General features: G+C 40.1%; 2 protein-coding genes across 2 annotated transcripts in view; one reads left to right on the top strand and one right to left on the bottom strand.

The window, feature by feature from the left end:
- LOC138487444 (uncharacterized) overlaps nt 1-1,659 on the bottom strand; it is a 72,664-nt gene extending 71,005 nt beyond the window's left edge. The window contains exon 1 of the mRNA XM_069613982.1: nt 1,090-1,659. Coding sequence (XP_069470083.1) covers nt 1,090-1,659 — 570 coding nt within the window. The remainder of the gene's footprint in view (nt 1-1,089) is intronic.
- The window catches only part of KYNU (kynureninase), a 1,315,291-nt gene that overhangs the window by 132,532 nt on the left and 1,168,868 nt on the right, over nt 1-13,891 (top strand). The window lies entirely within an intron of this gene.

Raw genomic sequence — 13,891 nt, 5'->3', positions numbered from 1 at the left:
AACATTTGAACAGGGCCTCCAGCAAGCTTAGTGAGGCTTTTGGGTGCCTTAGCAACATCCTCAGCCTTGTAAAAAGATTAATCTACTACAGTAATCAACTGCTGGCCCCAGTGTCTCTAATGGCAGGGGTCTCCCGACCATTCACAACTACACTGTCCTTGTAATATTCGTTTGTGTTATCTGGAATTGAATTATAGACATCTAAATTCTGATGTTCCCACAGACCCAGGGATACTAAAGAAACACTGGCAGAGACTCCAATGGGGTCTTCAGCCAGTACTTGAAAGTTACCACTTGTCAGATGTACTTCTTCCTATGTGGAGAAAGCTAAGGAGACAGTGTGGATCCCTGAAGGTTTAACTTTACATCTGGGATATCTTTTCACATGGTCAGTAGACACACAAGCGTAACATTTTCCAGATGTTTTGACAAATGGGGGCCTCTGCTGACATCCCTCTGGTTTGGCACCAGAGATTTCACTAGCCTGATTCGGTTTCCCATTTGGCTTACCCTTTTTATGTATGGGGCCCTCTTTTGGATGGGAGGTATTGGAATTCTCTTTGCCATCTTTCTTTTGTTGCTTCCCATTATCCTTCTTCTCAGTTGCCCGAGAATCCTTGTGAGTAGCCCTGTTGGAAACCCACTAGTCAGCAGCCTTTTCTAACTTCTTTGGATCAATTTCCTTAGAGTCAAACAAGTGCTGTCTCAGCTAAGGAGAGCAGGCATCAACAATAGATTCCAACAAAAATAGATTCCTCACTCCTTCAAAAGTGTTAACTCTGTAACCCTTTACCCGACCATCTTTTTCAAGCATTCACACACCCAGGTAGCCCAAGGGGTACCATCATGCTTTTTGAGGGTCCTAAACCTATTAAGGTACTGGGAAGGAGTTTTCCCAAATCTAGCTATCAAAGCTAGCTTCACATTTTCATACTCCAATCTTTCAAGTTCCACCACCTCCATTACAGCATCAGTTGCAACCTGGGGGAGCCTCGACAAAAGCCAAGGATTTAACTGACTCCCTGTGAAACCCGGAATCCAATAGTTATATTCAAAGGCAGCCAACCAATCTAAAATATCAAGTCTCACCTCATACATACTCGCAGCTTCTTTAGGCATGCAAGGCTTCTTAGGACTGGAAGACTTCGAAGACTCTGGGTGAGAACCATTTTCAAGAGACAATTTCTTAATTTCAAGTGCATGATTAAATTCCAGTTCTCTGCGTTTGAGTTCTTGATGTGTGCTTTCAGTCTGCATTTGGAGCCTTTTAAATTCCAACTCAAGTCTCAACTTTTCAAGAGAGACACATTCTGGACTCAGTACTGGACCTGGTAGGGTCCCTGTGGCTATAGGTTGAGGGCCTAGAGCTGGTTGAGGTAAAGAGGGCCTCTCTTCCTGAGACTCCTCTGACACTTCTATTTCATCAATAACATCTGAGCCTGACTCAGAAACATTATCATCCTCATCAACATTATCCACATTTGCTGGGGGGATAGGGGTTGTAGCTCTGCCTCCCAGTCTTTGATGATTCAACAATTTCTCAATCAATTTGTTTTTCTTGCCTTTAACCAAGAGAGACCTGACTTTACACATATCTTTTAGGTGATCTACTGTTAGAATGAGCAGGGCTTCCTGTTTGAAGTTATTTATATTTGGCATTATAAGACAATTGCTTTTTTAGTGCTGCTTAGCCTTGTGAGGGTTATTTGAACAAAAGTGATAGCAGTACTCTCAATGTAATAACTATACTTTATCATCAACGCTGTACACCAGTGTTAGGCAGAAATGCATGCAGTACCCTCTGGGACCACCACACACATTTAGGACTACAGGTGTAAGCAACACCAACATTTGATATAAGTCTGTACCACACCGTTTGTTGGTAGCAAGCTGAGCAGTCAGCCTTATCTGAAGAGTGAATGTGAGCAGTAGCAGTAGTTACACAAAGGACTTTCAATCACAGTGGTTCAAGTAGACACTTATACTCAAGGTTTCTTGTTAAAACACTTACTAATTTATTTACACAATCATTTATAAAACATTTCACTAGAAGTAGACAACTTAATATTATAGACCAATACACTTCAATACAAAACTCTAAGCTTTTGAGACAGTTTGAGCTCCCTTGAAAAAGGAGGCAAATGGCAGTACAGTTACTTAGCAATGAGCAAAAAGGACAAAAGTAAGTCAAATAGATTATATATACTTTCTAGGCAGTACAGATAGTTTCAGTTCACCAGAATAGTTCAATTCAAGTCAATAGGCCAGGCCAAAGTCAATGGCCTAGAGTTCTGGATAGGAAAGAGCAGTTCTGGTATCAAACGGTAAAGTCTTTGCAAAAGTTCTCAGAAGTAATTTAGGTGAAAAAGAATCATTTGTGGGGTCACAAGCTGATTAGGCCTGCAAGTTGGGAAAGTTTCACCAACTTTCTCCACGAGAGTGGCGTTCTCTCAATCGGGTTGGCACAGTACCTTTTTGTGAAGAAAACAAATGTTGCTGAAGTCGTGTTTCCTGGCAGTTCCGGCAGATCAAGCTGTTCGTGAGCCTCAGTCGTGTGGACAAGAGGGAGGACGTCGGGGGACTCCTGCACTGCACAGGATTGTTGAAGAAAGCGAACAGAATGGAGTCACTTCAGTTCCAGTAGCTGTAGATTCAAGAACACAAACTGATGTTCCTCTCCCTGGTTAAACCTAACCAGCCTTGAGAATGGTATCCAGGTGTTTTATGAGTTTACTGGTCCCACCAACTCAAAAGAAGAAGCCGTCCTTGAAGGAGATTCTCTGTCGAATGGAATTTGGTAATTCGGACCTGCAGCAAGGCTTCACCGGGAAAACCAACAGTCCAGTGGTTGCAGCAGCTGTCCTCTTCCAGCTTGTCTTCAGTTCTTTCATTCCATTGGCCAGCTCTGCCTTCCAGTCCTGGAGACTCGCCTTTTAAACAGTTTTCTCCCTTTCATTCCAGCCTAGCTGTCACTCACCCTGCAGGGTGGCTGTCCTTGCCATACAGTCAGCCAGCCAATCACGCCAGAGTGCATTTGGGTCTCCTAGGAGACTAAGCACGGGGAGTTTTAGACACCTCCATCACTTCCTGCCCATCCCAGACACTCAGACGCCAAGGGCAGACTTAAGTCCTGAATCCCGCCAAAGGCATATGAACATAGGCACGCAGAGACAAACACTAGAAGGACCTTTCCAAAAAGAAATATAACCACTGCCACCAGATTTTCAATAGGGAAGGGTAGTATTTGACTGCTACATGAGTGTTTAGACATAGGGGATACTATGTAACCCCTCCAGCACTCCATGGTAAGATGGTGTGTGCTGGGTTTATGAATTTGGAAAAGACTAGTAAAGTCAATTTCACTTTACATTCTCTGGGAAACAGTAGTTTATCCCAGAGAAGGTATTTAAACCTTTGGGAAGTCTGAAAGACATCCCTGTGTCACTGCACTGAGGGTGTTGTGTACCACACATGAAAAGATGATGCATATGGAGTTATATAAAACTCCATAATCAGAGGACACAAAATATAAAACACACATCAAAACACATGAAAGAGTGGAAGAAAAGGCTCACACTCGTTCCAGGTACAAAATTAACTCCTCAAAATTCAGCAAAGTTTCTGGGAGTCTCTAAGGTGAAGGGAATTAGAACATATCTGAGAATTCTCGCTAACAGTTTACACTAAGAAAACTCTATCTGATTTATCCCCGTAGAAATATCAAACTAAGAGGAAAAGAAGCTGGTGATGTCACAAGAAGTGAGCGTGACGCTCTGAGAAGAATGGTCGAAGAAGAAGATGATGCATAGACCTTATAGAATCTGATGATGAAGTAAAGAATTGAGTAAACTTCTATATTCAGATTGAAGATTTCACGTATGAAGAGCACTGCAGAAAATGCAAGCCGTTTTATAACTGTACAGATGATGTAACACAAGTAGACTAAGTAATTATAAGGCTGGCTATACGTAGTGAAATACACAGGAGGCGGGGCCACCATCATATAGAATCTGGATGTTCGATGTCACAATTTTAGTAAGTTCAAACCCATGGAGTTCGACGTAAGACCAAGAAGGCTGTCTGGCCTGATGTTAAAGGCTGATGCAGCCAAAACTGGTTATCAGTCATTGAAGAACAGTGAATGTGAGACGCTGAGGCATCCCATGTTAAGTTGCAAAGAGAGAACATCATGAGTGCCACGTTTTTTCTTGTAAGACATTTAAATGCTATAAAATGGACTGATTCACTGTCTCCTGTCTTGTGAGTCAAGAATGGAAATAGAATTGGGCATGCAGACCTGAACATTGAAAAGAACACGCTCACACTCCCTTATATTCCCAAGAGCAAGAAGCAACTACAAGGCTGAGTTCAAAGGCAATATTAATGGCAGAAGGCATGAGCAATGAAAGATATGGGGCATATTGAGTGGGGAGACACAGCCAAGTCCACCCTTTGACACCTGGGGTATGAGCTTATCTGCTGCTAGTGAATCAAATGTTCTGGAAGGGTACAAGCATGCCAAACAATTGTAGAAGGCCATATAACAAAGGGCCTTACAGTTTGAGAGCCAATGATGTACCATGTATCTAATAACTGTCGAAGATGGCTTGCACTAGGGCTGGGCATAAATTGTCCACCTGACTGTAGAGACCCAATCACAACCCCACCCAGTATAGAAAGTATATGTAGTTGTTCCCCTTAAGCCAACCACAATCCCACATAGGTTTTTCTTGGTTGCCACGTAGTGTGACGTCACGTATGACACATTTTTGCTATATCAGAATGCCTTTTTATAAAACATGTTGAGACTGTGGTGTGCGATGTCTGTTGATATCCGTTTTAACTCCCTGTTTTAGACATTTGAAGAAAAAAAAACAGTCTGATGAGACATTTTGCCAACTTCCTGAGTCAGTCTTATTATCTGGTGTAAGTTTTATTTTGCATCCCATCCATCATACGATGTGTTACCTCAATTAAAGGACCATATGGTTTCAGACTCATTTAGAACTTATTGAGAGTACAGTTAACTGCAACACTATCTGCCAGAGTGGAGAAAATAAAGTTCCATGGAAGAGGAAAGCTCTTCACCCTAACCAGCCCAAGGGCCCATTTGGGATCACCAGCTGGCTGGACAAGGATGACTTCAACTAAGATGCTGATACACAGGACCCTGCCACTAGAGAAGTCAGAAACCTGAAAACACTCTCAACACATATTCCTGGCAGGGGAGGTCAGAAGAAAGGCCTTTCTTGCTTATGAGATCTTGGATTGGGCCTCCAGTGACGGCAAGCCTCTAGAAGCAGCCCAATAGCTGTTGTATGTCTTGAGATACATATTGGGCCAACTCGGCTGTTTCTTGCTCATATCAAGCAACTACAGAACCTCTGCTGCTGCATTTGGCACTCAACCTAGAACTACTTTTCTGTTCCTTAAGCCATCAAGATGCCGAAATGACCCATTGAAGCAGACTGCATTGACTTGACATGATAATGGTTTAATTCTATGGAAGCTACCGACCAGCCACGTACCGATTGGAAAGTGAATCCAACAGAAGCATCACCTGGATCCAAGTACCACTTAGACTTGTCCTGCTTTAACACTGATTCATTGCCAATTCTACTACCAACTCAACCGGCTGGAAAACATTGACTAGATCCATCTCAAACAGTGACTCGATCACAGGGAGCTCGCTCCACAGACTGTCTTGACACAGATTGACTATTGGGAAAGAATGACCCAACTGTCACACTGCTTGGCCATGGCATAGCACCTAGATTAAGATGTTTAGCCCAAAGAAAGTCAACTAAACTTAAATCCCCCTGCTCTCACTTTATAAAGATGTCTTTATAGACATGACATTTTGCTGCTGAAGTGTTTGCCGGAGCTGCCTGGGTGCCCCTCTCTTTCAATTCACAGCGCCTTTTGCTTCAAAGACTGTTTTCTTAGTGTTTCCCCTAAAGTGGTGGGCCAATGGTGATGTTGTTTGTTGTATGCACATGTGTAAGACCAGTATTGATGTTTTGAGTGCTTTTTAATTAAAGATCCTATTCTTTTAGAACCTTTTTTTGACATTATTTTATTTTGCCCCTCGCCCCCAATAATATTGGTGTTTGTGTTGTTTCTGTGCCAGCTAATAGCCTCTAAAGACTATAGCCTGAACTCAACCCATGCTACCAAACAATGGGAAGGAGGTACACCTGTGCTTGTTTCACCTTTATGATGGGTATCACTACTGATTTAGTACTAGTGTGGGGCTGAGTATGTGTTTTAGCTCTACTCATCACTGTACTTCTGCAGAGCGGTAGTCATGATGTCACAGTTTCACTAATTCACAATAAACACCCAAATTTACATTATTTGTGCAAAATAATGTATTACTTATCATGATCCTTCACTTAAAATAGAAAAGTGATGATTCACAATACCATTTAAATGAGTTTACATTCCAATATGTTAGAATACATTAGCACAGCAATCTCATAAAATCACAAGCTTAGAAAAATAAAAACAAGATAGCATGGAATAAATGCTCACTATTGGTCTTCCATAACGTTAGAAAACACTTTGATTTCTGTATTTCTTAAAATTCAATGATGTGTAAAAGGGTGGTTTTTTTCAGATAAACCGTTTTCTGTTTCCTTTGGAAAAACTAAAAGAGCGAATGTTTGTGGCTCTATCACAAATGTTTGTTGAGCTAATCTTTTATATTACAATCCCATTTTAGGCATTCCCTAAACTATGTACAATATGCTAATTAATAACCTTTATTTGCATAAGGATTTTACAGAGTGACACTTTTTAAGGGTATCAGGTCACTTAGGGCCTGATTTATGGAAATTTGTACCGCGGTGCAAAATCACTTTGCACTACCAACAAACACCCTGATTCACAGAGCGATGCAAAGTGTATGTTTGCAGTGCAAAGTGACTGCAGTTTTTTGCTGTGCAAAGTCACTTTGCAATGTGCTAAAAATGCCATGAATCAATCCCTTACTGTTTAAATGGCCTTATTGATCACAAGGCAGACGGGCTCTGCACATATTGGCAAGTATGGATGCCTCTCACAGCACATCTCTCCTCACTGCCTGAACATCAGGTCAATCAGCTTTTTACAGGAGTCAAATCCACATGGTGGAAATCTAGATCTAAGCATTGGATTCCCTCTGGTGTTCTTTCAGTATGGATTTGTTTTTCACATGTAGCTTCTAGGTTTCTACTCAAATTCTTCTTTCCTCCTCTGTTGGAGTTTCTCTGTGTTCTTGATTTCTGTTCCTGGTGTTCTTTCTGCATAGAATGGAACAATTACTCTGTCATTCATCCCCTGAGAGCAATTTGAGATGAATAGTAATATTTATTGACTTTCTAATACTATTAGTAAATCTACTGTGAGAACAACACCTAAGATTGTCTCCTACATCCCTGTACATATACTTTCATGGGAAACTACTGAACTATTGTCTTTTTAGATTCAGATATCAAAACTCTTAAGTAATACAGGGGTGCTGTGTGTTCAATCCATCCATGCACCTTTGTAATGACATCATCAACAGGACAGTTTCATTGAAATACATATGCTAATAGACATGCATACTAATAATACTGGGTTTCGGTGGGTGTATTGTTAATAGCCATATAAATTATATTTCTGTAGAATAAACATGGATAGAGTTATAACATTGTTTCTAATATAAAAACAAGCTAGAATGTCTGAACAAAATGATCATTGCAAAATTATATAATCTCCTGTTTGCAAATATACATTTTCATGTGGGGCTCTTTTTTTTTAAATGACGGTTGTATAGCTGTAATGCACTGTTCAAGAGATAAGTTAAACATTGGTTTCCTTCAAATTAAGCTGGGCAGTCATCCAAATGGCGCCAATGAGACAAACCCCTTCTATCTGAAGGAACTGTTGCAGGTCGATTTTTATCAAAGTAATATTACCGGGCTTGCAGTAGCGGCCCTGCAGTTTTGGTTTTGTAAAGATTGTCTACACACCATCTCTTTGGGCCCTGGCACTGCTTGATGAGGAAAGGGACTCTGAAGCACATCAGGAAACTGAAACAGGATTTTCAAAGACATCAAGTTTTTATTTTCTTCCAGTAGGCAGGAAATATCATACATCAAAGACATCTCTGGAACTCTCCTAAAATCTCTGGGCTCTCCCTGTCTTATATAAACTCTAGGAAGGTGAGGTGATGATGACCTGATCAAAAGTGCAACCCCCTTCCTGCCTGTGATTCGTTGGCCCATGTGATTGGTCGGCCTATCTGCCACTCAGACCCAGTCTAAACAGGTTTTGCTCAGATCATCCTCCATCAGTGTCCTCTAGATGAACTTTTATAAAAAAAAAGTTCTCCATTGATGTCATAATGACTTAGCAGAAAAGCCACCATCTTAGAAATTGCCTGACCATGACTGGCTCATCACAAAATGGTAGATTACCCTATTCATGGTCAAACTTTGATACATGCTCCGATTCAAATCTAGTTTTATAGTAATTTATACTAGCATATACTACTTAACAAACCTTCTTCCACACAAGACATTCTAACGCCATAAAATAGATTGTTTTTCAAAGTGCTTTCCTGGAAGGCACTACATTTCTTATTTTTACACTATTTAAAGGCATTGATCAACCCGACAAGTTATCAACATTCGGTTTGAGGTGGAGGGGGTCTATCTCCACTAAATCCAGTTTGGGGGGGAGCCTAACTAGCTACTGTACACTCCCCCCTCTGAATTGTATTTAGTCATTTACTGAATACATATCACTACACCCATGTCCATCCTCTTCAGTTTTCAATGTACCTACACATCTTTGACCTAATCACCCTTTTCTATACGACAATTTACTTCAACCTAAGAGGTATTCTAACACATTTGTACAACGTCAGTACTAATACATTATACTCTCCTGTCTAAACATGTATGTGTGCCTAAAAACTAACTTTATTTACCTTTATCTGAGCCCCACCTCCTTTGCTCAATTAACTTTAAACTAACTATATGCCTCAGTTAATTTTACAGCCACTATGAGATTTTTTAAGAGACAATCACTCCTTGAGGTAACCCACCAGCCCGTTCAGCATACAGTGTACACATGTGACTTATACTCCACATTTATTCCGTCGCTCCCACCCCAAGACATTCTTCCTTACTTCCATTCTCTTACCCATGCCAATTTTCAATGCTTTAAAGTTCTGTTTTTTCTTTTAACTTGTACATCTTCCACCCGACTCATCTTGGTTTGGCATCCTCGGACCGTCTTTTGTCCTGTTGAATGGTTTATTTTTTAGGTTGCCTTGAAGCAAGTCCTTGGGCCCTTTAATTCAAAGGCCAATCCTGTCACATTTCAGTGTCTTTTTTTCTTTTTCACAGAGCACTCGTATTCATAGTTCACCTTTTCATTTATAAGTCACCAAGAGTGGGCATTTAGCTAGGGAACACAAGGATGGGGGAGTCTTTTGCAGAAACACATTTTGAACAATGGTGACTTTTCTGGCCATTTTGGTTGGGTTCCTCTGTGATTTCTCTCTACTCACAGGGTCGATTGCTTTCAATTTCCTGAGGCATATAGGTCCTTCTTTGTTCACCTGTAATAAAAAGCTGAATGCGTTTCCTTTGACAAATAAGTATATCTCTATCATCACACTTTTTCCTTTCAACCCAACCCCTTAAAATCTACTCACATATGTTTTTTACACGCTCCTGCCTCCTATACAAAACATATTTTTCTTATTTTCTGAACATCCATGCCTCCTATACAAAACTATATTTGAACATTTTGGTTCTTTGTATACCAATGCTACTAGTCCTCTCCCTTTTTTTTGTACCTCTTCACATTTATTTTACTATATGTGGACTGCCTGCTGGAACCTGCTTTCTTTACATTAAACATATTCAGCTTTGTCTATATTTTTAGGCAATAAATACATTTGCCTATCTCATTTTCTGTCCTTATCTCATCTGGGCTTTCTTTTTATACACATATTTGTCTCTTCGGGAGACTTTTTCATTTTTTCCTCTAAGATCGATGTTCTCATATGTAGAGGTGCTCAAAATATTAAAAAAATAATATTAAAAAAGGCATGTCATCTTCTCCGTCTCCTAGGCGCATCCCTAGCAGAAGAGGACATCTTTTTAGCAGGGATCCCTGGTTTTTGTTGAAAAACGAAATAGAGACAAAAGTAATCTGGGTAATGGCAAGGAGGTCAAGTTTCTACCTGACCTAAACCTCTTTCTCCTTTTTGCTAACAAAACATGTTTTCTAGATTTGTTTCTAACATTGTTTATTTTTTTCAAGCCATTTAACTCATAGGTTTTCCCTAACTAATTGGTGTACATATTTGTATTTATTTGTATCTATTGTATTTATATAGCACCTTAATCCAAGGTGCTTTACAGTTTAACAACAAGAATACATCAAACATGGAACAGTAGAGGCAACAATATACATGAATCAAACCAAAAAACAGTATGTAGAACAATTTGCATATGAGAAGGAGGACAAGAGGAGGGGGATGGGGAAGGAAGGTTGAGGGAGAGAGATTAGGGTGTAAAGTAAATAGTAGGAAGAGAGGTCATAGGAAAGAAAGTGGAAGATGAAGAAAACTAAGATGGGGTACTAGAGGGAGAAAGAGAGAGAGAAATGGAAAAAGGGGAATAGGGTGTCAGGGAGGGGAATGAAGAAGGAGTGATTTCAAGGAGGAACGGAATGAAGAATAGGTAGGGATGGAGCAGCTAGAAGGAGGCAGGGAGTTCCAGTGTAAAGGGGCAGGGAGCAGAAATGAGCAGAAATGAGAAGAGGCACAAGGGGGTGGGGGAACAGAAAGTAAGAAGAGATCAGCGGAGCGAAGGGAGGGAGCTGGAGTGTGGAATGAGAGAAGAGAGGAGAGATATGGAGGGGCAAGGTCATGGAGAGATTTAAAGACTAGACAAAGGAAGTGAAATTTAAGTTGGGAGTGGAAAGGAAGCCAGCCTAGATTAGTGAGTTAGAGATGGAGTCAAAGGGAGGGAGAAGGCAGAGGGTATGGATAGCAGAGTGGTAGAGGGATTTGAGGGGGGCAAGGTGGGAGGCAGGGAGACCAAGGAAGAGTGAATAACAATAGAAGAGGCGAGAGAAAATGAGGGAGGAGATTAAAAGATTGTTAGCATGAAAGATGAGAGAGGAACAAACTTTGCGGATATTAAAGAGGTGGTAGTGACATGCGCGAGAAGTAAGGGAGATATGATGTGAAAAAGAGAGGGAAGGATCGGTTCGATGTCTTAAAATCGCAGCAAAAATGGCTAGGGATACAAAATATTGCAGCAAAAATGCAGTGTTTTTTTGTGCCAAAATCATATAAAGGATGCAGACGACACCCCCACAACACCAGGACACATTATACCATTTAAGAGGAGCGGGGAACACCCCTCCAACTCCCGCTCCCCTTAAATGGTATAATGGGGTACACCTTTACCGGGTCAAACCACAGAAATGTTGCCACAATTTTTTTTACCAGTGACATTTTTGCCGTGATTTTATTACCTGATACCGAAGGATCGAAGTAAATGCCTAGATTACGAGCATGTGTGGAAATAGGAAGGTAAGAAGGGGGAAAATGAATGGAAGGAGGAGGAGTTGGGGAAGGAAGTGTGTTAGAGGGAAAGAATAATACTTCAGTTTTATCAGTGTTAAGAGAAAGATAGTGAGATGACATCCAGTTTTTAATGGCGGTAAAACAAGAAGAGAGCTTTAGATGTAGGTCAGAGGTAAAGGAAGAAAAGGAGAGATATAGTTGTGTGTCATCAGCGTGGAAATGGTGAGAGATCCCAAAGGAGGAGATGATAGGGGCGAGGAGTGAAGTGTAAAGAGAGAATAAGAAGGGACTCAGGATAGAGACTTGGGGAATGCCATCGTCCAGAGGGAAGGTAGGACATGATCGATACATATGATTATACTTCTCATTAACCCTGTATAATGCTAGGCCTAATACTTAATTATTTTCTTGTGCTTTGCTGTATGTGCTTCCTGCTATGCTGTAAATGCTTAATTCTGCTTTGCTGCATGTGCTTCACTTTGCCTTCGCCATCTTCCATTTGATTGCATTGGACCATGGTCATTTTCTTCTGTGCTTTATTTTCATCTTTTTGAGACAAAATAAAACGTTTTGCTGCACATTATCTCCTCTTTACCCCACTACAATAATCTAGTCTACCCCTGTTTTTCTTGACTATGTCACCAATTCTTACTACGTGTCTTCAAATTATAACATAAAACACTCATTGTTTGCCTTTCTTAAACATTTTTCTATATGTGTTCAAACTCCACCCTTCTTGGCATCCTGCCAACTATTAAAATGTATAAAAGGTAACCGACCTTTCATTTGACGTCGTCTATGTCCTGCGTTGTCTGAAGTGGCCATGCTTTCATGTATATGTTACTCTTATTTTCCACTAATGGCACCTATCGTGGGAAAAAATGGCTACATCATTGAGGAGACTGTGTCTCTATCTCCCTCTTTTTCTGTTACTCACCTGGGTCCTCTTATTTCAACATTGTGTCCACATCCTGTGGTGTGAACCAGTACCTGCCTCTTTTTTCTTTTCTCTTCTCCCTATTCACTAATACTTATGTGTGCCATAATATATGGTCTCTTCCCCTATTAAGGCCATGCAGACATTCCTCCTATGTTCACGGAAGGTCCATGATTTTCATCTGTAACCTAAACCCATATTATTACATACACTTGAAATAATTGTATTTACTTACCCTCATATATTTTTTTGAATTGTCCCTGTACACAGCTTTTTTGTACGGTTAACCTAATGTTGGTCAACCATACCCCTTTTTTGGGTCTTCATTAATTTCATAATGCTTTTGTATTGCACTGCACATTTTTTTCAGTTTTGCCCTTTAACCTTCATTGATGCCGTTTAATTTTGTTCAAATTCAAATTGTTACTTCTTTTTGGATTACCTGTTAATTTAATATTCATTCCTTCATTCACCCAATAGTTTCTTCATTCATTTTTCCATTAATTCACATTTATTTATTTATTTTGTCCAAATGACGCCACATTTTTAAACTGAGCTCTTTATTCTTATGCTTAAATATATTATTTTCATCTTCTCCAAATACATTTTTCTAGACCCATGCCAAAAGGCCCAAAGTCCACCTACCATTTTTTGACACTCAATCCGATGTTTTTTAATCTATACTAGAGGCAACTACATTTTTGCCATATATACTAACATGTTTCCTTTCCTTTCTTTTTAATGTGTGATGTTCCTAAAGAAAGCACACTTCATACTCCATTAAGCCCTACCTAGATATATCCCCATCTGTGACATCACTTAACCTAAACCTTTTTATGAGAACCATTACTATTCTCCATGATGCATTTTTATTATTCACTCCTTGATCATTTGCCATGTTTCCTTACTATATGGCTGCTTCCAATTTTATGGAGGTCATCTGTTCCCCCCTCTTTGTTCATAAATATCTGTGGTCTGAGATTAATTCATCAAATAGTCCACCACTTTTCCACTAGGTCACACATTTATCTTATAATACTGTGCTTTTGCTACAAAAACAACAAACCCTCTGGTTTCTACCAGAAACGTCTCATCGGGCCTTTTGCCCTTTGCATGCCATTATGGATGTACCCATATTCAAATGGTGTATTCCCAAAACAGAACACGCTTTTCCTTAATCACCTAGGCTTCTCACTTGGATGTAAGAATGATCGCATCACTTAACTATACATCTGTGATAGGATTTCTCTTTCTGGATGCCTTTAATTCTTATTGAAAAAAACTAGGCAATGGCACATTGGTGTATTTCAGATTTAATTCCATATATAATAATCCAAAGAAAACAATTGTCTATTGGATAGAGCTGCATTTGT

The sequence above is a fragment of the Ambystoma mexicanum genome, chromosome 9, assembly GCF_040938575.1.
Source record: "Ambystoma mexicanum isolate Mex_15411 chromosome 9, UKY_AmexF1_1, whole genome shotgun sequence".
In the NCBI taxonomy this organism is placed as follows: Eukaryota; Metazoa; Chordata; class Amphibia; order Caudata; family Ambystomatidae; genus Ambystoma; species Ambystoma mexicanum.
This window is presented reverse-complemented; position numbering and strand designations above follow the sequence as displayed.